The 25,430-nt window shown below is 43.0% G+C and overlaps 1 protein-coding gene across 1 annotated transcript in view; it reads right to left on the bottom strand.

Moving 5' to 3' along the window:
• Nucleotides 1-25,123, bottom strand: part of TM9SF2 (transmembrane 9 superfamily member 2) — a 62,362-nt gene extending 37,239 nt beyond the window's left edge. The window contains exons 1-5 of the mRNA XM_054012721.1: nt 24,857-25,123; nt 17,235-17,302; nt 16,130-16,223; nt 14,818-14,945; nt 7,137-7,266 (exon numbers count right to left, since the gene is read on the bottom strand). Coding sequence (XP_053868696.1) covers nt 7,137-7,266; nt 14,818-14,945; nt 16,130-16,223; nt 17,235-17,302; nt 24,857-25,066 — 630 coding nt within the window. The 5' untranslated portion in view covers nt 25,067-25,123. The remainder of the gene's footprint in view (nt 1-7,136; nt 7,267-14,817; nt 14,946-16,129; nt 16,224-17,234; nt 17,303-24,856) is intronic.
• Between the last annotated feature and the right edge of the window lie 307 nt (nt 25,124-25,430).

Genomic DNA, 25,430 nt, shown 5'->3' with positions numbered 1-25,430 from the left:
AGAAGCTCAAAACTGCATTTGACAGACAGACTTGTATTCACTGTTTTTTAAAGGGATATACTGCCCAAGTTAAAAGCCCCCAAATTCTCTTAGAAGGTGTATTGAAGGTTCTGGAAATGCACAAGCAAGCACTTTTTCCTGCGTTACCTTTTTAATGGAGGCACTTCAAGAGTATGTGAGCTTTATTCGAAGTATCCAGATCACCATTCTCAAATGAATCTTAACTGAAGAAAAATATTGGACTATTGGGGACTTCCAAGTGGACCAATTTTACTAAGAGGTTATATATAGAAGCAAATAAACTAGGTAGATAAACTCCTGTGACAGCAATTTAGAACTCAAAACCAAACTATTTTTAAACAAATGCTTCACAAACACCACCTCAACTCAACATCAATTGTGCATCCCTCCCAGAGATTATGATAAAACTGAATGTTATGCCTGGTTCAACTGTTAAAGAGAAAACTTGACTGGACCATTTTCAGTTGGTTTCAAAATGTCACTTTCAAAGAGCTGTTTGCTCTCAGAGGTCATATGACTGTACACAGCTGTCTCAAATGGCTAGTTGTGTTTCAACAGGGTCAAAAACTTATTTCGTTAATATCAGGTTTTACTGCTGTCCATATTTGTCAATTGCAAATATTGGCAAGAAGTGGTGTGTCAATACATAAAAATGTAAACAAACAGCTCTATTTCCCCTGTAGTACTCATATTTTGAAAACATTTGTGTTTTAATTCTCTTATCCAGCCACACCATTTCTCCTCCTGTTTGACTGACGCAGTAATACCACTGTGCTGATATCATAGCTATTTGTGTGCTACTGGAAAAGAATGCAAGTCAGAAAGGGATACTTATATCCTCCTGTAGTTCTGCTTCTCTGAACATTTCCATGACTGGATTTCTACTCTTGGATCTCCACTCCCTAGGCAAGAGACTGGGACTCCCCTAGCTGTCAAAGATTTTTGGCCCTTTAAGAGACAGTGTCAGGCCAGGCTCATTCAGAGACCAGTTACCAGGGGTTTAGGCAATGTCTACACTGCAGAATTTTAAAATCCAGGCAATATATTATCTTTAAAGAATAATGTTTTTATTTCATTCAAGAAGTGGGTTGGCTATGACATAAAAAGCCTTATTTATAAGAATTTCTTTAATAGATGAAGTTAAATGAAAATTTAATAAGTTAATTATACTGAAGCAAAAGCTGAAACCGATTGTCCTTAAAATTCCCTTTGGACTTGCTGCTACCCAGCTGTAGAGAGATGTCATTTATCAGCCACTGAGAGTCTCTGAATATTTAGTTAAGTATGATATCACTAAACTGGATGGATGGGAGGCAGCAGAGGGTTTTTACAGTTCCATGAAAGCATGAGACCCCCTACAAGTACCCAATAGCAAGGGACACCCTGATACGTAGCTGTGAGTTTTAGCTGGCCTGAACATCCCAATGTACTCCAACTCGTTGTCATAATCTTTATCTAAAACAGATCATGCAAGATATTATATGTAAATTGGTGCCACACATTCATGATTAATATTATTGTGGAATGTATGTATTAACGCTATAAGAGGAATTATGGATACTCACTAATAATATGCTTTAAAGTCTGTGACCAAACAACCCGATAGTTGCCTTCCCTCCTGGCTGGGAGAAAAAGGCGGAAATCTACCTGTCTCCTGTGTAAAGCAAGCATGATGGAATCAAAACAATGGAAGCCCCATTTATGCAGAAATCATCAGGGAGATAGGAAATTTACAGGAAGAAAACATCCTGATCATCCTGATCTTGAAACAGAGTCAATTAACTTTGAGAGAGATAAGCAGAGACAGAAAGCCATTTTGGCATCTTCCACCTAGGAAGACAAGGGAAACCAGCACCTTGTACTTCTGTGGAAGGTCCTGAATGAGAAAGTCAGTCAAGGCAGGAAAGAAGAAAGACTGGTATGAAATCTACCTCGAACCAAGGCTGTAGCTTATTGAGCTAGGTATTAGACACGAGAAAGCATAGTTTACTTTTATGTGCTTGTAACCACTTTTGTCTTTATCCCTTGTACTTGAACTCACTTAAAACCTCATGAAGTAATTTGTTTTACTTTTAATCTAAACCAACCAGTGCTATGTTTGAATGAAGTGATTGTTAACTTCAGTTAAAGTAATAAACTGCTTTTGTCTCCTTAAAAGGAGCAATGAACCTTATTACTTCTGAGCATTCCAGGAGAGGGCTGGACACTTCAGGGCAGATGGTTTTGGGGAAATTCAGGTCAGAGAGTTGGGTCACCCTGTAAACAGTAACCAAGTGTGGAGTAGACCAGTGTGGGGTTGCTGTGTTGTAGGTAGGCTGCTGGGGTCCGAGTGCAGAACAAAGGCTGCATAGCACAGACACACTTGGGAAACCACATGCTTCTGCTGGCTGTTGGTGTCTGGGCTGTGAGCAACAGCAGCAGAGCATTTAAAGCACCCAGTGTTAAAAGGCAGGCAGTGACCACCTCTCAATGGCATGAAAAACTGCACCCCAAAATGTCAGTCTGTGCAAGCACAAATGTGGTGGGATTAACACTAGAAGCCCCAAAACACTTTTCCAAGACACAGGATGTAGTTAACTGTCATCTGATGACAGGAACATACTCTGATATGCAAGTCCACTAATGCCAAGGGACGCTCTGCAGACAGCAATAAAACAAAACAAAAACAAAAACAAAAAAAGATAGATAAAGATAGACAGAGAGAATGCAACCCCAGTGAAGATTCCTGCTGAAGCAACACACATCAACTTGAAAATTAGAGGGTTAGAAGTCATACCAGGTACTAATTTTTGCAGTCACATTTTCCTAATCTAATGTCTCTCCCATTATTTTTTTTTGAAAGATCCCCATATACAAAAAAGCGGCTAACTATACTGAGAAAACAGCAGAATGCACTATAAAATAAAATGTAAACAAATGGAGAGTTCTACTGTAATAGAATTATAGAAAAGTCTTAAGAGTTATCTTTATATTGCTCTAAATAACACATAAACAAGTGCAATTTAAGTTGACAGTGTCCCTTTAAGTGAAATTACAAACATGGTTCCTTCAGATATAGAGAACCACTTGCAGTCTCCAACACAGATTCAGAAGGAAGAATGGTGAAGAGAAAGATTACTAGCATTTTCCCCTCTGGAAAGGGGGGGGGGGGGGGGAGTTAAGATTTGCCTCTGAATTTCAATCAAAATCATCTTGTCCAAGTCCTTCCTGATCTTGTTAGAGCACCCTGGGCATCAATGGAACCAGAGTGTAGGCGTGCATCATGCCTTTTTGACTACAAGATTAAAATGTTATCTGAGAGGGATGTAGGCTTATGCTTCCTCTGGTGTAGTGGAGAAGACTTCTACCCAACCCAGTTTGTGGATGTAGAACATGCCAATTGTATTGCTGATTTGGATCATCTGTTCCTTGAGGCACGGGAGAAAGGACTCGTAAGCTTTGCACACAGCTCTGCATTCTGGGAGACTGATATGCGTCCATGCTTCTCGTGTTGTCTAAAGGCTTTGCCCCTGAAGATCCTCCATGTGAGCTTCCCACCGCAAGAGCAAGGCACTTGTCACTATAGTTTTAGACAGCAGAGGAGTTCCTTTTGCACATCACTTTAGGTGTCTGCAGAGTCCTTCCACCATTTCAGAGGTAACGGTACTAATGGAGGCATCCAGAGGGGCACGTCCACATGATGCTTAAATCAGAGTGTACACCAGCCTTGCACGCACTGAAGGTGTAGTCTGGCATGAGGCATGATAAAGGTGCATGAAGCCTCATGTCCTTGCAGAGCAAGAAAAGTCCTTACCGTGATGCTGGGACTTGACTCCAACTGCATAATAAGGGCTATAAAATTCTTAAAACTATCCTAGGGAAGATAAGCCATAGACTTGGTGGAGTCCAGAATCATTCCAATCAATTTGAGTCTATGGACAGAAGTCAAGTTGGATTTCTGTCTAGTGACTTTCAGGCTTAGGGAACAGATCAAGCATGTGATGAACAGATTTTGAGAGCGGACAATATTTCCTCCATTTAATTTTTCATGTAAGGGTACACACCAAGATTTCCTTAAGTGTTCTACCACTACTATATGCACGTTAGTGAATATTCTCAGTGCAGTGGATACCAGTACTTGGTTCTACTCTTCAGGGTAATGGTCGTGGCCTACCATGAACCGAAGGTACTTCCTGCAGGGTGGAACCATCAATATATGTGGAAGTATGCATCTTGAGGTCGAGAGATGTAATCCAGTCCCTTGAATTCAAAAAGGGAATTAAGGTGAGGGTGACCATCCTGAACTTCAATGCCATATGAATGTTCAGTTTCCTCAGTTTCAAGATGGATCACCAACCTCATTTCTTTTTAGGGATACCAAAGTACAGTAAAACCCCATTTTCCAGTCTAATTAGGACCAGGGCCAGATCAAATAATCAAACCTCCTGATAAACTGGAGAATGGAAAAATGCGATGCTGCAGTGCTATATAGCAGCCACAGGAAAGTTCGCCTACTTCTGGCCCTTGAGTCCCAGCTGTTCGGTAAACATGAAGAACTGGTTGAAGGAAAGTCAGATAAATGGAGTACTACTGTACTTGCTTTAAAACCTGTTACCATGATACAGAGGAGGGACTCTCTTTATTGCTCGAAAAAAAAGAAATGAGGATCGCTTGACATAGTTGATTCTTATGAGAAGGGTCCCGGAAGAGTATGGGAAAAGGTAGTTGGGTGTAGGCACTGTGTGAAACTGGATGGAATATCCTGAAGTTATTATGTTTATGACCAACTGGCCCACGGTGATAGAGACTCGTGAGTGCCTGAAAACAGCTAAACAGTTTCCAAATGATTGTTGGGTATGGAGTCACAGGAGTCAGTGTGAACCGCCTCAGAGTCCCATTAAAAGAGTGTTACTGTACTGATGAAAATTGAGAAGAGTGGGCAATAGAGGTGGACTGTCTCCATCTGTGGAAGCGTTGCCTCTTTTTTCCAAAGCTCAGTAGGGTTTTCACAGAAAAACAAGTGATGGACCTGACCTAGGTGGGTCATAGGACTACTGATACATTTCCTTTTAGGGGCGATCATGTAGATCCCAAGGTACTGGACAGTTGCTCTGGAATCCTTCAGTGTGCAAAGGCCTCATCTATTTTTGAATTGTAACTACCACCCCTCAAAGGGCACGCCCTCCACCACTGAATGTACTTTGAAGGAAGCCTGACCTCTGTAGCCTTGTGATCGCCTCAAAATACAGACAGTCTGCCACATCTGGTGCAGGCTGGAAGCCAGTTTATGCCATTAATTAGTCCTTGAAAATAAGAGGTGGGAGACTGTTGGTGAAAGATGAGTTTTTGTCAATCTGAAAGTCGTAAGTGGCCATTAAGGCCTGGTAGTTGGGGAGGTGAATTGTAAGATATCCACCAATTTGTGGGTCTATTTCTGGACCTCTTCCACTCGAACCTGCAGGGCCTCTACAACTCTTCTGAGGAGCTCTTGGAAACCTCTAAAGTTGACCCACTAGGGGACAGTAGGATGACTACCTCCTCAGGAGAGGATGATGAGAGTGCCACAGGCCCTAGAAAGTCTCGACAGAAGTGAAACATCTTCTGGTTTATCCTTGTACTATTGTGGAAGTTTGGGGACAGCCTGGGTAGCTGAGGCCATCAGGAGAGGCACTCTAAGATGGTGAGATTTATCCTGGTAATTGACTCTACTTTGAGTAGAGCATGGTCCACATTATGGCCATATCTGCATGGATAAATATGGTCCTGGTGGCCATAAAGTCAGGAAAGTCTGTGTCCTGTCTGGCAAACATCCCAATAACTGTTTCAGAATGAGGCTTAGTCTCCTTATGAGGTTGAAGCAGGTGGTGCAAATGTTCTGGGGAGTATGTATGATGGTGCGCCGAGTCCCCGCTACTATTTGATGCTTCTGATGAGGCTGAATTAAAGGAGCATTAGACTTTGCATTAGGTGGTGTATTAGATATTGGTGTAGCCAGCAAGGTTACGGAAGTATATGGTGCCATGCTAAAGGAAAGTTCCACTACAGCTAGGGAAATGGAGATGACTATCAAAGGTGATTCTAGCTCCCAGAAAACCATTAAGTCCATCGGTGCCAGCTGGTGTTGTGACATGGATAGCAAAAACAGTGCCAAAACCTCAGTAAGCAATGGTGACAATTCAAGCCCCAGGCTTGAGGACAGTGCCACAGCCTGAGGTACCAGAGGCTGCGGTGCCAGGATAGCTTTCCATGGCATCAATGCTATGGAGCAGGAAGTTGAAGTGGTCGAGTTCCTGACTGAGGAGGCACAGTAGTGAGGTAGTAAGCTGTGGCACGAACTACACAAGGCTCTGAAATCTCAGAGGAAAAGTGGTGCTGGAGGTGAGATTTTTAGTGGTAGAGGATCTACCACTGCAACTCCTCACTCCCCGTATCTTCTCAGATGATGGTCTCTTGATGGGTTTGGTCCATCTGAGTGCCAGGATTGAAGAGGAGGCTCTATGAGTCACTGAACCAGTGCTCGCACCTTTTGGGGCCATGTTCAGGGGGATACAGAGAAGCTGGGTCAGATGCTGATTTCATGGATTGGTTCATGAGGAATATCTGCAGTCACTGTCTTTTTGGGTTCTGGAAGTGAGAGACCTGCAGAGGTCACATTTTTCTAAAATGTGAGACTTCCCCAGGCAGTCTTGTCATTTGAAGTGACCATTCACGAGCACTGCTTCCTCACACAAGGGGCAATATTTAAATCTGAAGGACAAAAGTAAAGGCCACCCTGGAGCCTGAAGTCTAATTTGGGCAAATCAGAAGTTTGAAAATTTAAAAGAAATGCCAACTAGTTAAAAGAAGTAGTAAGAACAAGAGATTGCTAGCAGTCAAAGCACAGACAGCAAGCCACTCTCTCTAAACCAAGAGGCAGTGAGAAAATATGTGCAGCAGTTGAGCTGCTCTGTCCTTTTACATCCTCTGTACAGAGCACAAGGACTCTGAGGGCGCAGACACACCATATGGACCCCACTAGCCAAAAGATTCAGAACTCGAGCATGTGGGATGCACATTCCCCATTAATGGTGAACATGCATATGGATAATCATTCAATACAGAAATTGACACATTAGTAAAAAATACTTTAAACTTACATTAATGACACAGGCATCCTTTGGATGACCTTTTTCTGTAGTAAAACAGCCAATAGGAAATCCAGGATTGCAAAACTTCTGGTTGTTGTCAACATCATAGCACCAAGTTACAGGCATGTTGTCCACAATCCTATAAATAAAACACTAATAGAATTAGAGACAGAGCAAATAGTAATATAAAAATAGAAGTCCTAGATCAATTTAACCTGCAGTAATTCTTTGCATTTTGAGCAAAAAAACAGATTGCATCTTCAACATTACTTTAAATTCCTAAAATTCTGAAGGATTTGTATTCCTTGCAAAAAAGTTTAACATGACTATTGTGTGTTCCTCCTGGCAATTCTACGAGTGTGAAAGTAGCAATAAAATTCCTTTAAGATTTTAATTGCTGGGATTGTACCAATGACTGTTAACCCAATTTCCAGATAATGGAGATGCCTGGTGGCAGCTGTACAGGTAAAGCAGATCCTAAAAAGGGGGAATTTTCAGTTTCTCTAGAAGTAGACAGCCTACTGCTGTGTGAAATTTCACACAGCATTAGTTTTATGCCCTTTGAATGTTCTGTGTAATTTAGTTTATTTCTTTTTGTAAAATTAATATGTCGTATGAAATTGGACCTTCATGAAATTAGGCTGTATTGCCAAGGACATTAATTGCCTTTCTTCACAAGATTTGTTAGACTGGTGCATCCTGAGTAGATCAGGTGCAATATGCAAGTTTCTGGGAAAAAATAATTGTGTTAGTTTTAGCTAGTATTCATCATAACTATTGGTGTATAAAACATCAGTTAAGCTTGATGCCTCCTGCATGCACATAAGTCATCTCCATCTGATAAAAACCTCCTCCAATGAAATCTGACAGAAAAATACAAAGAAGGCTTCTAAGGGCAAAAGTAGCAGCAGCTTCACTTCTACCTTGCCTGACCTCTTCAATCGTGCTTACTCATTAACACACACCAGGAAGGTAGTACACGAAAGAACTTTGAAGTGAAGCAGTTACACACCTGATAACCCCCCCCACACACACACACAAAAGAAGAGCGAGAAATTAAGTCACCTTACAACACATACACTCTTCTCCACCGTAAACACAAACCACAGTACACGATGCACAACCTTAACTCTGTTCCCAATGGATCTTTTCCCCCTCCTCACTGTCTACAATAGGGCTTCCTTGCACATTTCAACTTTTACTTTCTAAAGAAAGCTGAATTGAGTGTTTCAGGTGAACTCTCACTTCAGCATCAGCTTTTCTAGTAAAAAAAAATTGCCACAAATGAGGAAGTCCTGTTAGAGTTAAATGGAAAAAGTATGGCAGCTCGGAGTAGGCAGTGTTTTTCCTTACTGAAGTGCATTCCTGACCACCATGCTCAGCTGTGCTTCCCCGATGGTATGAACTATTTTAACTAGTGAGTTTACATGGGGTAAAAAGTTCAGAGCTACTATAGTTAGGTGAAAAGCAGCTGCTTTCACACCTCTCTCCACAGCTCAGCTGCTGCTTCTCCAGCAGCTCTTCACAAGATTGTTTTATTGTTAAAAAGGCTAAAAATCAAGAGCACAGTAAGTTTCCAATTTAGGCTTAATAGATAAATCTTGAAAGCAGCCCAGCCCCCTGTGAGGAGCTGCAGGAGAAGATGACAAGACAGCAGGATATGGCAGGAGTGCTAACATAAATGGAAACGAAAAATATCAACAACTAAAATATACGTTTAAGAAAAAAAAAAAAAGAGAAAAAGTTGTCTACCACTACCCCTCTTTCCACTATGAAGTTTTTTTCCCATAGTAGAAGGATAAGTCCAAAAAGAAAATCATTTAAAAGAATTTTAAAAAATTCAATAGACGTAATTAGAACAGCATTAAAACACTCCAGGATATGTTTTACTGGTCCATTAATATGTCTTAAGTGGTTGAAGACACAAGGCTGCAGTCACTTTATTTGCATCATTGGACAAATAAAACTTCCTGTTGTGTCTTAATGCTACATATTGGTACAAAATGCACTGAGTTATTGAATCACCTTTACCATTAAGTGTCTTATTGTTAGTGGGTCAGCAATGCTAACAAACAGTGTCCCAAGATACCCAGTAGAACAAAAGTTATGGAAGAAAGATTTCATGGACCAGTTCTCCAGGAAAGGCAATAGGATAGATATTTGCTTTAGTATCTTCCATATATTTTCTTTGCATTACACTGACATTAAGGTGTAGTAGTATTAGTGACAAACTGTTTGGGTAGAAAAAAGTACTCAAGGTTTAATTCACCCATGGACTTGTTTCAATTTGGTGCTCCCAAGGCACCAGAAACAGGTTGCCTCAACCTGAGAAGGCAGGTAATCAGGGTATGAGGGGGGAAAAAGAAAGGGTCACCAACACCTACTCACCCAAGGACTAAACCTAAAAGTCCTAGAGAAAAATTCCTGCATCACCATGCCCTCCCCAAAACCACACCTTAATAAATCAATTTAATTCTCTCGCTGTATCACTTAGCAGGTTCCTCTTCACTGCTACACAGTCCTCCATTCCTAAGAGGAGACCAAGCAGGTTCTTCTTCCCAGCCTGCTCTCTCTGATCTAGCCCCCAGCTCCATGTTGATGTTGACACAGAGCAGAAGCAAGAGAGGACTCTTACTAGCCAGCATCCCCCCTGCAAGACCATTAGTAGCTTGGAGAATAACCTCCAAGCAGTAGGTAGGAAGCCAGGACAGGGGGTGTGTGGGGGTAGGGGAGGGAACCAACAACAAAAAAACAACAACTTATCTCCTACTGGCCAGAAACTGATAGAACAAGGGTGGGATGCCCACCAATGTTGTGGAGCAAGAAGCATTAAATCCCCCTCTCAAATTTTACTTGGTACTCTTACTTGAATTTTATGAAGACTGAAATTTTACATTTTTAATTTGTCTTTCACAGTTTATGTATGCTTCCTAGTTCATTTGCACTAGCATGTGGCACCCCATCCTTGACTTGGTCCACCATGTTCGGACTTATTCTTTTTTTCAAATATTGCCTAAAAGCTAACTTCTGTAAGTCCTGTTCCATCCCTACAAGGGCCCTACCCAGTTCCCATGAACACAGAAGACAGTCTCTAGTTCACTTCATTAAGAGTTGGATTCAGCCTTAAAAAAAAAAAAAGAGATACAATAATAAAGAAACACGCTTCCTATCACAGCTGTAACATTTACTCTTGACACTATCTGCCCTTTTGTTAATATGTCCATGTAAGTTATAAGCTCCTCAAGACAAGGATCTCCGAGTCTGGGAGGCACTGTTGAACCCAGGTAAGCAATATGTAATCATTAGCAAGGCTAAGATTTTGTGTCTGATCTGATTTGTAAAAATCACAGACAGGTCAGGCAAAAAAGAGAAATTCACAGACACCATGACCTGTCTGTGGTTTTTACTAAAAATATTCAGGACAAAATGGGGATCTCCGGATCCCCACACCACCTGAGGTGGGGCATCTGCGCAGGGGTTCCCCCACCACCTTTGACAGCCCCCACAGCTCAGGGGTTCCCCTGCCACCTCTGACGGCCCCCACAGCTCCCATCCCTGCGGGAAACCCTGCACCTCCCCACCGTTGAAATCATGGAGGTCGCTGGAAGTCATGGATTCCGTGACTTCCGCAACCTCTGTAACTAAATCATAGTCTTAACCATTAGATTCAGGCACTACTTTTATAGTGTACTCTTTCCTATTCACTGTAAAGAAAAAAGGGGTTTTGATAGCTGCAATGCATAGGGTTTCATTATTATTACAGTTGCACCAAGAGGCCTTCATTTGGATCATGGTCCTATCATTTAAGATCCTGTGGAAATACACACAATGAGAAAAATAGATAAACAGAGGGAATGGAAGGGTGAAACAACTGGCTACGTAGACTATGTGATTGTCCCAAGTCAGAGATCCCCCTCTTCCCCCTCCAAAATATAAAGATAAATCTGTAATTTTCACTGGCCGTTTGTCACTTACTTTTTACTGGCTGTACATGTTTCCTGTCATTAAAAGCAGTGGTTCTCAAACTTTTTTTTTGCGGACCACTTGAAAATTGCTAAGGGTCTCGGCAGACCGCTTAATGATCTTTCCAAATGTTGTTTGTACCGTTAGCTAACTATTGTAAAGCGCTTTGGATAAAAGTGCTATATAAAAAATGTAGAACAAAAAATATTTATTAACAAAAGCACAAAACTCATATTTTAATATCAGTAATCTTACCTTTCTAATGTTATGGTTGTGCCCTCTCTCTATCCCCGCAGCATCCCCCGAGCTGGGGCTGGGAAAGAGGAGCGTCTCTCCCCCACCACAGCAGCCAGAGCTGAGGCTGGGAAGGAGGGCTCTCTCTCCCTGGCAGCCACAACCCTGGAGCTGGGGAAAGTCGCCTCTTTCTCTGGCAGCCGCAGCCCTGCATATCCCAAATTCCCCCAACCCCTTCTTCTCACTCCACTGCCTCCTCCCACCTGCCTCCTATTCCCCCCAAGGCTAACACCTCACCTTACATGTGCATCTTCTCCAGGCACCTAATTAGTGGAGCCACGCCTTTAGAGGGAACTATCCGCGGACCACTTGAATATAGCTCCACGGACCACAGTTTGAGAACCTCTGCATTAAAGTTTACAAATTACATTTTCCGCCTGTTCATCCCCTCAACAGAATCCACTCCTTCCAGAACACATGGATTCCAGTTCAAGTATTCCCAACCAGGACAAAAGGGGAGCCATAGGAAGAGCGTGGAGGCCTTTTAATCAAGGTTTTCCCTCAAGAAAAAGTAAACATGACCTCTACATAGAGTAGCATACAGTGCTACAGGTTTAAAGCAATACAGTGGAGTCGCATCATATGCACATTTAACTTACACAAATTCAACTATACGGGCTCGGCAAAAAAAAAAAAAAAGAAAAATAACAATTTAAATACAGTAGTGCGGGCAATTCCACCCACCATTCCACTCAATGAGCGTATGCCCCGGAGTGAGCGTGAGATGGGAGACATGAATCTGCTGTTCCCTCAGTCTGTCTCAGTTCCCGCTTGCCTCTCAGTGTCAGCATCTCGCTGCGCTGAGTGTGATTCTAATGTTTAAAGATACGTATTTTTCGTACAACATAGCCCCTAAATGCAAGCCAACTACTTCATCTGGTGCTCAACTGAAGGAACAGTGATCTGTTCCAACGGTGGAGGAAAAACTGGCTGTGTTGGACTTATTGAGAGACGGTATGTCGGTCTCCAATGTGGCGCGTAAATATGACCACAACGAATCTAGCATCCGTGCCATCAAGATTCAAGAGAGAGAAATTCATCAAGCCGTGGCATCAAGTGCTCCAATAACTGCTAAGGTGATGAGCCAGGTGCGTGATAAGACTTTTGTGAAGACTGAAAAAGCATTAAACTTACGGCTGGAAGACATGAACCATAAATGTGTGCCTACTGATGGGAACACGCTGCGAGACAAGGCTCTTAGCCTCTACGCGCTGTTCAAACCTCCTGCCGAAGAGGGACGGCCTTCTGATGAGAAGGAATTCAAAGCCAGCCAAGGTTGGCTTAACAGTTTTAGGAACCGCTTCAATCTCAAAAACGTGCAGACTACTGGTGAAGCTGCATCTGCCAATGAAGAGGCAGCAAAAGCCTACTCCGAACAATTAAAGAAAATCATAGAAGAAAAGGGCTCTCTTCTGTAACAAGTTTTTAATGTTGATGAGACTGGGCTATTCTGGGGAAAAAAAAATGCCCAACCGCACTTACACTTCAAAATCAGAAAGACAAGCCCCTGGCTTCAAAGCAGCTAAAGACCGTATGACTGTGTTGTTTTGTAGCAATCCGGCTGGGCATTTAATAAAGCCGGGTTTGCTCTACAGGGCTGCAAATACCCATGTCCCAAAAGGCAAGAACAAAAATCTCCTGCCTGTGTTCTGGCAATCAAATAAAAAGGCTTGGGTGACGGCAGCATTATTTCTGGATTGTTTCATTCATGAAAATAAGTGTTTCATTCCGGAGGTCAAGCGGTACCTTGAAGAGAAAGGACTTGACTTTAAAGTGTTGCTGATCGTAGACAATGCTCCTGGCCACCCTAAAGCACACTGGTTTGCGCATAACGACGTTGAAGTAGTCTTTCTCCCCCCCCCTCCATACCACCTCTATCCTCTCGACCAAGGCGTGATTCACTGTTTCAAGGCCACGTACACGAGGCTTACGTTCTCACGGATACGTAGCGCTATGGATGCTGATCCCAATCTTAATGTGATGGAGTGTTGGAAGTCCTTCAACATTGCTGATTGCATCACTTATATTAAACAGGCAATGGATGCAATCAAGCCTGAAACAGTCAATGCATGTTGGCGAAATCTATGGAAAGAATGTGTGAATGATTTTAAAGGTTTCCCGACCATTGACAAAGAAGTGAAATGCATTGTTCAGGTGGCCAGGCAAGTGGGTGGTGATGGCTTCGTTGACATCTTTGAGGAAGAAATTGAAGAATTAATTGAGGGCCATAGAGAAACATTGACTAATGAAGAGTTAGAGGAAATGATAAAATCGTCTACAGAAGACGAAGTTGACGATGACGAACAGGAAGAGCCAGCAAGTTGGAATCTTCATAAATTTGCTGAAGTGTTCCAAGCAGCGAAACACTTGAATGATTTAATTTCTGAATACGATCCCTCTATGGAACGAAGCCTCAATACTACATGTGATTTTATGGACGATTTGAGACCATATCAAGAAATGTTTGAGCAGCTCAAGAGACAACAGCGACAGTTGCCGATCACCATGTTTTTCAAGAAAAAACAACCAGCAGAAGATGAGCCTACGCAATCAACTTCTCGAACTGAACCAGAGCCAACCACTTCGTCTACGACTCGCTCTCTGTCACCCAAGCTCTCTCTCACCTCCGTCTCCTCGATCAACATCAAGCCCTGACAACCTCCCAATAGTGTTGTCAGGGGAAGAGGAAGACTAATCACCGGAGTGTGTACAGCACCCATCTTCATCATCTCATCGTTCATCATACAGATGGTGTACTAATCATCATCGTCACATCACCATTGTCATAGTCATCGTATCACCATTATCGTCGTTGTCGACTAGCAAGAATATCCAGGATGAATGGTGAGTGGTTAGGTTTACTGTTTTCCTTTTTTATTTTTTTCAGTCTTCCATCTCTCTCATGTAATTAAAAATATTGTCAAATTATATTTTGCATATATACTCTTTACTATATGCTGTACATTACTGTATACATTATACATATTACTGTACAGAGTTGAAAACATGTACAGTATATGTACTTTATGGGCAATTTAGGGGATTTTCAAGGGTAATTTTGACTATACGCAATTTTCGCCTTACGCCCTGACTTTAGAACCCTGCGTAAGATACGACTCTCCTATAATCATATCTAACAATCACGCTGTTTTAGCATGAAGACTTCAGATAGAAAGTACAGTGATAACCATAAGCTTTACTGCTGTTCTATTTATGAGTGGCATGTTTCAATAAAAGCAGAGGAAGTAGCATGTACAAGTAACATGACATTAATTCCCCACCCCACCCCTGCACGAGAACAGACCAAAAGAATTCCGATTTCCACCAGTTAACATGAAGTGCTGAATTTGTACCATCATTTTACAATAGTCATTAATACAAACATACTAAATTAACCAATTTAATCTTAAATCTTAAAAAAAAATTAACTTACCAATGATGTTGATAGTTCAATAACATGCTTTTTTTCAAAAAGTCCAGTTTTTGCTTGTCCTCTGGTTTTTTTGTGTCATACACTTTTGTGCAAACAGATTTACATTTCTCTTCCTTTTTAAAGGTAAACTAAGAAAATGAGACAGGATTTGAGTTCAATAGTCTTTCAACAGAATCTGTATTGTTCTATACAGAAATTATACTAAACAAAATATATCCCATAAAAACTTAATGTATTATAATTATGTGGTTAACCCACAAGCAGACAACCCTAACACCCTGGTATTTTGTATGTCTCTTTATCATCACATACTATTTTAAAAATATAGCAATCAGGGTTTTGTGTACTCTACAGTAAGAATCCCTGGACTCCCTTGCAATAATATATTCTATTCCTACCTTCCTCGCAGAGACAGACACACACCCTCAATACTGAAAAATATACATTGATGTAAGATTCGTTGACTGTTTTCATCAATGATTTTAGACTTTTTATTTAATGTTCCATGGATGTGAGCAGTGGCAACGTTGACCAAGTAGATCAGAACCTACACTGATAGTTTATCCACTCTACAGCTGCAAGCAGGACTCCTACTCTGGGTTCCTGACCCCCAAATGCCTAGCTCCATGAAACAATGTAAGAGTATTAACTGTAATTCAAACAATGCCTCCTTTGAGGAACGCTGGAGAGCAAGAGTCAGATGCAGGCAGGTCCCAGCAGGAAAAGGAGACTTTTCAACAAAATGACAAATTCTTAAAAAATAAAAAAAAATAAAAAAGCCTGAACTCGGGATATCTCAGATATTTGCCAAATTCTGCAGCTCAACAAAAGTGGCATCCACAAGATCCTGCCAGAGTTTAACAGAACCGTTCACATCCCTCAGAGCTATTGTTTCAGGCTCTCTGAAATACAGGAAGACAATATCTCTTCAGTTTACACTTGATTCAAGTTTTCAAGATTCTCTCTACAACCATAAGGGCTAAAAAATTTAATTATACAGATTCAGGAGCACAAAGAATGAATACCACAGCTACGGAATTGTGTCACACACAGATCCCCACATATACAATTTTATCTACACCCTAGACATGTTATACCTTCTTTCGCATAATGCTATTAAAAAAAACACACACACAACATTCAGAAAGAAAACCATCCAAAAAATCTGACTGATAAGCATGTATTTTAATTTTCGATTATGTTCACAAATTTCTATTAATTACATATATTTAAATCAGGAACAACTGTTTAATTTATTGACTTTCAAATTTTCTGTTTTATCTTGCAGAAAACCCTTTAGCAGAGCACAAACCTTATATGGTGATGGTTCTATTCTCTCTCCAAACAATACTTGACCAAGATTTTCAGATGGACGTTTCTCATCTGCTGCTTGGCAAAAATCAAACCTAAATTAGAGAATATGCAAGCTTTAATCAAGGATTTAAATGCAAACATAGTACAAAAACAGACTAATTTTCCAAGCCAGCCAAAACTAAGACAAACACCCGCAAAAAAAAATTTTTTTTTTTTTGGTCAGAGTTCAGTGATTTCTTACCAAAATCTGAGCGACTCTAGGAGTAAAATCAACACCTGTGATTTTAAAAGTGCCTCTTTCAAATATTTCAGAATTCAGTTTAAACTGAACACAGATACTTTAATAATACATTTCCTTAAATGCACTGGAAGGTCAGTGTACACATTAGGATTTTAACTCAGAATTTATGAAATCTACACATTTAGAAATCTATAATGGCTTTAAGAAAGGACAACACTGGACTGCTACTTGAAAATATATATATGGAGGACCCTTTGGCACATGGCAACCAATTAAAACTGAAGTTATTATGCTTTTATTGACCATTGGATTTAGCTGGAAAATTCCCAGAATTGCCATGGCTGAATCACAATGCACCATACTTGCATCCATTAAAATGCAAAGATAACTAACATTTAACCCCTTCCATAATAATCACTGCAGCATTCTTTGAAGTGATGGCATTAACACACTTTGCACACATTTTCCATCCTGTACTAGTAAGATACATAGCAGGGAAGTGTTTAAAGTGAATACTTCGTTAAAATAATTGTGGCTATCCCCATCCCATATAATTTATCACTACAATTTTAACTCATTTGGCTGCAGGCTAATCAAGACAGCAGCAGTGCTTTGACCTACAGAATGACTACTAGCACTAGAAAGTAAAAATTCTTTTCTAATTAACAGTATTCACAAATATAGTTTAGGTTACAAAATAGTCGCAAATGGAACCTGTTCAACAGAATAAATGGTTTCTATGCACTGGAGAAATGCTAGAAATTAGATCTCTATTCACAACGTTTTCAGAAAACCATCCAGAGACTGCCTTTTGCAAGAGCTGGCAAATGAAGTTACACATAACAAACTTTAGTACACTTACGCAGTATATTCATAGGGAAGAACAGATTCCACAGAGTCAAGCCTGTTCACAAACAGCTCTATCACAGACTGAAAAAGTTAAGAGACAATTAGCAAAGTTACACTAAATTATGCCAGTAGGTATGACTTGGGGTTGAGTTTAATGACCACTATCAAAGTTACAAAAAAAGTTGCCTTGCACCTTGTATTTAATTACACTTGCCCAAAGTGGATGTAAAACACTCCGATAACACAGAAAGACAGCATTTCATATCCACTCTGCACAGCTGTGACTACACAAAGTTCAAGAGAGCAAAAAATCATGATCAAGAATGGTACCTCTGAATTAGAATGACAAATATATGTTGATTTAACTGCTTAGTTAAACCAATCTCACTAACAAATTACATGAAACATACAGGAAGAAGTAAAATTTGCAACATAGACAGGTTTTGCTGAATAAACCCTTAAAAGAACATGTATGATTATAGACTGACCTAGAAGCACTGCGCATAGCTAAGGCTGCCCAATACTTTGCATTATAAGACCCTGTTTTCAGGTACACCTCTACCTCGATATAACGGGAGCCAAAAAATCTTACCGCATTATAGGTGGAACCGCGTTATATCGAACTTGCTTTAATCCACCAGAGTGCGCAACCCTCCCCCTCCCGGAGCGCTGCTTTACCGCATTATATCCGAATTCGTGTTATATCAGGTCACGTTATATCGGGCTAGAGATGTACTTATAAAACTTTGCCAAACTAACCATTTGAGCTAAAAAATTCCATTCTAGGTGTCTGCAAGAGGCAGAGATTGGAGCTTTGTTTTTCCTGTTTGTTTGTTTAAAGTTTCAACGTAACACCAGACATTTCTAAGAATGTGGCACAGAAAAAGTACATTGTTTTGCCCATGTTAAAGAAAGTCTTACAAAAGTTTCACTGGAAAGCTGCTTGCAAGCAGGAACATTAATTTGGTAGGAGGACTGCTCCTTTTGCCATTCCCATAAAAACTCCCCCAAGTTTGGCCAAGCTAGAAGCCGCGGGGGGGGGGGGGGGGGGGAAGGGGGTGAGAATCACAGATCACACACACTCAGTAAAGGTTTGTTAGAATGTGGCAGCTAAATTCTCTGCAGATTCCATCTGTACTGACCATGTTCCATCCCCTCACAGCCCCTACACACTGAGCAGACTTCACATATGCCAAAGAGACTCTACCCCGGGGTGGGCAAACTTTTTGGCCCAAGGGCCACATCTGGGTATAGAAATTGTATGGCGGGCCATGAATGCTCATGAAATTGGAGTTGAGGTGTGGGAGGGGGGTGAGGGCTCTGGTTGTGGGTATGGACTCTGGGGTGGGGCCTGAAATGAGGAGTTCGGGGTGCAAGAGGGGGCTCCGGGCTGCGGCAGGGGAGGGTGGAATGTGGGAGGGGGATGAGGGCTCCGGCTGGGGGTGCAGGCTCTGGGGATGAGGGATTTGGGGTGCAGGAGGGTGCTCCAGGCTGGGACCGAAGGCAGAAGGGGGGGATCAGGGCTGGGGGGAGGGTCAGGGCTGCAGGCTCCAGGCAACACTTACCTCAAGCAGCTCCCGGAAGTAGCGGCATGTCCCCCCTTCGGGTCGTACATGGAGGCACAGCCAGGCGCCTCTGCTGCGAGCTGCCCCATCCACAGGCGCCGCCCCTACAGCTCCCATTGGCCGAGGTTCCTGGCTAATGGGAGATGCAGGGGCGGTGCTTGGGGGGGGTAGCGTGCGGAGCGGAGCTCCCTGGCTGCCCCTATATGTAGGAGCCAGAGTAGGGACATGCCGCTGCTTCCGGGAGCCACATGGAACGACCCCCAATCCGAGCGTCAGAGTGCAAGCCTCAGACCCTGCTCCCCAGCGGGAGCTTGAGGGCCGCATTTAAAATGGCTGGCGGGCCGGATCCGGCCCACAGGCCATAATTTGCCCACCCCTGCTCTACCCTATGCTCTGAATCCTCTCCCAGCTGGCACCCAGGCATTGAAGATGAGGAGAAAGCAGCCACACTGGAATGCAAAGGGGCAAGAATTTAAGCCTGGAAAGAAAGATAAAGGGAGAGCATGGGCAGAAGCTGGGAGGTAAATAGTTAAGAGGAGAGACAGGAGTAGAAGCAGAAAGGTGGGTGGCCACTAGAGCACATTCCCCCCCACAGAATCTAGAATTGAACCCAGGAGACTTGAGTCTCATTATTTCTTTGCCGTCAGCAAATAGCTGTGAAGTTCACAGGCAAAGCGTGTCACATCTCCTCTCTAGTGCTCATCCACATAGATGATAGCAGCCTACTAATGCTACCAGTTAGAGATCTATGCTGTGGATCTGAACACCTGAAACCTACTGATGACCCAAATGGCGTATTCACAACACAGAATTTCTTTTCTTCATTTTTTTTTTTAAATTAGGAAATTCACAAACAAGAAACTATAGGTATGTCTACACTGTTCTACAATTCAGATTACAAGGGCACATACCAAAGTGCTGAGATGTAAATCCCCCATGTGAACTTCGCCTCTTCAAACACAACTACATTAGTGTGAACAAGGGACCTTTATGTTTGCACTCGCAGCATCCACACAGGAGAGTTACAGCGCAGCACTTCAGCACACTGCTATTCACACCCTGTAGTCTGAACTGAGGGGCAATGTAGACAGACTATGTTAAAAGAACATTGCAGTTGCAAAGTCAAGAACTCAAAAAAGTTAGGAAGTGCCAAAATTAAGGTTGTCTGTGCACCCTTAATTCCACTTCCTTGTATGGGAAGTCTTATTACATAATCACATACCTATCCAGCCTGTATCCCTGCCTCATTCAGCGTTCAGATTAGATGACACTCTGGGAATGAATAGTTGGATAGTCAATTAGGCTGTTTGCAGAAGTTGGAAGATGTGTAGTGAATGAGGCAGGGGAATACAGTAAGTGAAAGGATGGCCTCCTGGTTAAGGAAGCTGAATGCCACTTTGGAAAACTGGATTCTATTCCAATAAGCAGAGGTCCTATGTGATGTTGGGCAACTCACAAACCAAAATGTTCACAGATGCCACTAATTCCGTGGTCTTCATTTTCTGCGTACCCACCTTGAGATACCAAGCATTAGACATGCACAAGTGCTGAGCACTCATAACTCCAACTGAAGTCGACTGGAGCTATGCCTTGAATACATGCAGTGCTATAAAAATGCTAAATACTCTGAAAAACCATGCCCTAGATGTCTCAAGCTGGGCACCCAAAATTAGTAGACACTTTTGACACCTTAACTGATCACTCTCCTCATAGTGGGTATGGTAACACCCATTGTTTCATGTTCTCTGTGTATATATACACACACATCTTCCTACTGTATTTTCCACTACATGCATCCAATGAAGTGGGCTGTAGTCCACGAAAGCTTATGCTCAAATAAATTTGTCAGTCTCTAAGGTGCCACAAGTATTCCTGTTCTTTTTGTGTATACAGACTAACACGGCTCTACTCTGAAACTTTTGACAATGTTGACCTTAATTTCGCTGACCCTCAGTTCCCACCTGTAAAATGGGAATACTCCAATCGAATCTCACAGGGAAGATAAATGTATTAATGTTTGTGAAGCACACTGTGGTGACAGCACCAGATAAACATCTTAGAGGAAATTCATAATTTCGTATTCAGTACAGGGTTTGCATTTAACTAGGCCTAGAACCAGACATTGAATGAGGAGAATAAAGAAATATTGAATAGCTATCCATTCACAAAATGAAGCAGGGGTCCTGTGAGGAAAAAAATAGTAACAATTCTGTAACTAAAGACTGCATCAAAGTAAACATACAGGGTGCAGAATTGAAGTTGGAGACAGCCTTAATTCTGGCACTTGCTAGTCGCTGACTTTGCAATCTTAACATGCTTTCAGTGTAGGTTTTTTTATATAATATGGAATGAAGGGAATAAATAAATGGGAAATGTGTATAAAACTAAATGAAAGATGATGTTCTAATTTTACTGTAGGGTATTAACAGAGATCTACAGTAAAATTATTAGCAATTTCAAGTATAGTGTTGCAAATGGAGCACATCTGGAGAATTACTTCTGAGGGCATTCTGTGCCAAAAATGCAGAATTTTAAAATATTGTTTGCAGAATTTTTCAAGTTTTATTTGTCAATAAATAAATGCAGAGGCTCTAGCATGGCAGTGGTAAGCACAGGCCACTGGCTCCCATGAAGGTGGGAGATCACCCTGCAGCCCCGCCACCCCCCAGACACGGACTCAGCTGTGAGGCTGCACCTGACCTTGACACAGCACAAGGCCTGGGCCTGCCCCAGAAACACCCTGGGTCCCTTCCCCTCTGTGCCAGGCGCACCAGATGTGGGGCAGGCAGATTCAACCAAGCAGGATCCAAGTGTGGAGGGGCTCAGTGTGTGGGGATCCAGATGTGGGATGAAAGGATTCTGTGTGGGACTATCTGGGTGCAGGCGGCTCAGTTGGGGGTCTTGGTGTGGAGGGATCTGGATGCACAGAGGCTCATTGTGGGGTTCCAGGTGCAGGGGCAATGGGATCTGCAGGGGCTTCCAGGTGAAGGTGGTTGGGGCTCAGTGGAGGGGTCTGGGTGTGGGACTTGGTGGGCTGGAAGGCTGGATGCAACTACTTGGGGGTCAGCAGCATGGAGGTCTGGGTGTACGGGCTCAGGATGGGGCAGTGGGTGGTGATTTGAGTGCAGGGAGCTCAATGGGGGGTGGTCTGGGTGCAGGGGTGGGGGTTCAGGTAAGGAGGGCTAGGGGGATTCTGGATGTACTGGGTGAGGCTTGGCAGAGGTGTCTGGGTATGGGAGGTCCAGATGCCTTGGGGTTGGGTGCTGGGGGAGCAGCTCCCCATACAGTGAACCCTCCCCCCACAAGTGAGACGCAATGGAGGCAGGAAGCAGGAGAGGATGCTGAGCTTCCTGCGGCTGGGTAAGGTTTCTGAGGGTGGGTCTGACACAGCCTCAGCCACTCCTTGCAGGGGAAGAGGAAGCCCCATCCTCTCCTGCTTCCAGCCCAGACAGGACTAGCAGCTGATCCCAGCTCAGGGTAGGAGCCACTGGCTGGTGTGTCTCCAGCCCCACGGTGATTTACCTCTCCGCTGGCTACTCCTGATGCCAGAAATGATGTACCAGCACTGCTAGGGAGTGGTACATGACTGCTCTTGCAGCTTTCCTTTGCTTCCCTGTCAGAAAGTCATTTTTCTGAAGGGAAGCAAAGAAATCTTCGGGGTCCATGAATTCTTTCCCCAAGCCCTTAGGGTGCATATTGGTTATTTAGATCAACTATGCAATATTTCATCTTTTTGATAGGTAAGTAGGTTATCTTTGGACTGGTAACATTTAATAGTGATTTTGACCACAATCTTCTAAATCACTCTATGCGGTCAGACCCCTGAATTGCATGGACCCTGGGTTCCACATTATGACAAAGGGGTCCGCCTAGAGAGTTATTTAGAGGCTTGGGGTCTTAGATGGTAAACTCTTCATGGCACAGTCCTGCTTTACAACATATTTAGAAGACCTACCATATTTTGACAACTACAGATACATACTGAAGTACCTGTTAGACCTTATGAACTGGTTATTAATGGTCTGTATTTTACAGCATATCAACAATATAAAATTACTACACCTCTGTGATAACTATTCAGTCCATTTGAATTTAATTTTACATTCTATTTTGGTATGTCAAGATTACTTCAGCTAGGATGTGTTTGTTCCCTGACCCACTGACTCTCAGCAGCTCAAATAAATGTACATTTTTGACGTAAAAGATGCTCATCAGAATTGCAGTTGTACATAACAGCCTTGCAGGGCCATGGACTAGTGCTTTATGCCATAAGAAAGCCAAGACCCCAGCAAGTAAGAAACAGTAGTTTCCAACCCTGTGACTTTGTAAGATACAGGACCTTAAACCTATGTTAGACCTATATTGGTTCCTCAGTCTGCTTATTCTAATCTCAAAACACAGACCAGTGTAATTTCAACTCATTATATCAGCATAAACTTGTAATAAAAATAAATCTCCCCCTACAGTTTTACATAGGTTAAACAAAAATTTTACAAAAAGAGGATCACTGATAACAGATGTTAGTATGAAGTTAGAGCTGAAGAGACAAAGCAGGTATATGTATTTTAGAAAGTTCCAGTAAAAAAAAAGTTATATATATATAAAATCACTTTAACTTACTAACTTCTGTTAAGATTTAGTTTAGAAAGGAATGCATAAAAGAATTCAATGAATAATAATACAGCATGCCATTAATTTTTGTTGCAAGTCGGTAGGACAGCTGGAGAAAACAAATCAAGAAAAACAAAACGGTTAAAAAAAAAAAGAGTTCCATAATTCCCTTATAAATTAGTAACTACCAGGCAGAACTGAAAATATATTCCTGAATAATACACTAAAGTAGTAGTCCGTCTGTTCACTCTTATTATGGTACCACCATTTCCATCAGAGCCCCACTGTGGTGTTAATATTTGACAGTTAAAAATCTTTAAATACATATACACACACATTTTATACATATGAAATACAAAATTGACCTTTATACAGATAAAAAGGAAAAATAAGCTGTTCACATATTCCCCCATCATAATCATCCTTCCCTGAACTCCTAGTAGCTATAAAATGGTTTCATTTAAAAAATTAAATTCTGCAGCTCATTCAATGGTGACACGTACATTTTTTGCATTGCATCACTGCATAGGTATGCTTATTATTTCACAAATACTGCAAAGCCCAACCACTAATCCATGCCAGTAAAAATGCTGTCTCCCATTGCACCTGATTGTAAGCTTCTTAGGTAGGGCTGCTTGTTTTGGTTGGATGTATTCCTGCAAACTTCAGGACAATCTTGCAAAGCACCAAGCACAACATTAGTGTCTAAGAAATAATCGTGAAGTGGCAACAGCACATTAAGGAGAGAAAAAATTCTACAGAAGACATGGAGCACAGGAACTTTTGGGGGGAAATCTCACACCCCAGCAGAGCTTTGACAGCAGGAGCATTAGGGTAGCCAGGATCAATCACCCAGAGAGCTCACAGTGCACAGCCAGTTCCACTAGCACTGGAGCTGCAGTGAAATGAGGGAAGATCTCAAAGGTTGTACTGTTTAGTTTAACCACAATGTAATAATTAACACTTACCAAGAAGGGGCAATTACCAAGGAGTCCAGCTCTACATTAGATGCCATCTGCACTGCCACCTTTTATGTGGCTGACACAGAGGCACCAAGGGCCCTGGCTGAAGTCCCCCAGCACATATCCAGGCCCCCCTTAAGGAAGAGAAGTGCCTGGCAAGGGGCCACCTCAGCTGGGTTACCAGTTGTGGTTGGCCATATTCCTGGAGGTTTCATCACATGACAATATTTAATTAAAAATTAAACTTTAATCCTGGAGACTCCAGGACAATCCTGGAGAGGTGGCAACCGTAGCCCCACCTCAAACACGGATGGGGGGCGGGCAGGTTTCCCGCAGGGCCCTCGCCCCGCTTGGCAGGGGGCAAGGCCACGGGAGCGACCCCCGCTGCCCAGCCCCACAGCCGGCGAACCACGTTCAGCCCCACCGTGGGGCGCAGACGAGGCCGGACCTACCCTGAGGCGGAGGCGCGACCCAGGCCCGGGCTCCCCCCCGCTCACCTTGCACTCCTCCGTCGCCTTGCCCTCCTCGCAGAAGTTGACGGGCGCCAGGCCCGGCAGGTAGAAGGCTCCGCCGCGGGGAGCGCAGGCCGCCAGCAGCGCCACCGGCAGCAGCAGCCGCCGCGGGAGACCCATGGCCGCGGGGACACGCCGCGGCGACCGGGCGGGGAGGGGGCGCCTGGCGGCCTGTAGCGGGTCTCTCAACGGCATCGCGGCTCAGCTCCCTCAGCAGCTGCGACTTCCGGTTTTCCGGCTCAGACACGTCACCCTGCACTGACCTCCCTCAGCGAGGGTGGGGTGGGGGCCTGAGAGACCACTTCCGGGTCACACCCCCTCCTCGCCCAGTTACTATAGAAACAGGATTTGCCCGCCCTTGGGTGAGGCTGACCGCAGATCACACCCTGTGGGGGTGGGGAAGGGGGTGGCCGGTCGGTGTAACACCGGCAGCAGCTGACGTTTTCTCGGGGTCGGTTGTAACCTGCCTGGCTTGTCAGTGATCAGGCTGCCTGGGCGCGCCCTTGTTTCCGTGTGAGAGGCTGGAGTAGGGAAATGAGTTGTTTGTATTTTCCTGGCT

Source organism: Malaclemys terrapin, chromosome 1, assembly GCF_027887155.1.
Source record: "Malaclemys terrapin pileata isolate rMalTer1 chromosome 1, rMalTer1.hap1, whole genome shotgun sequence".
NCBI classification, from domain to species: Eukaryota; Metazoa; Chordata; order Testudines; family Emydidae; genus Malaclemys; species Malaclemys terrapin.
The sequence above is the reverse complement of the archived record's forward strand: the minus strand, read 5'-3'. Positions and strand labels throughout refer to the sequence as shown.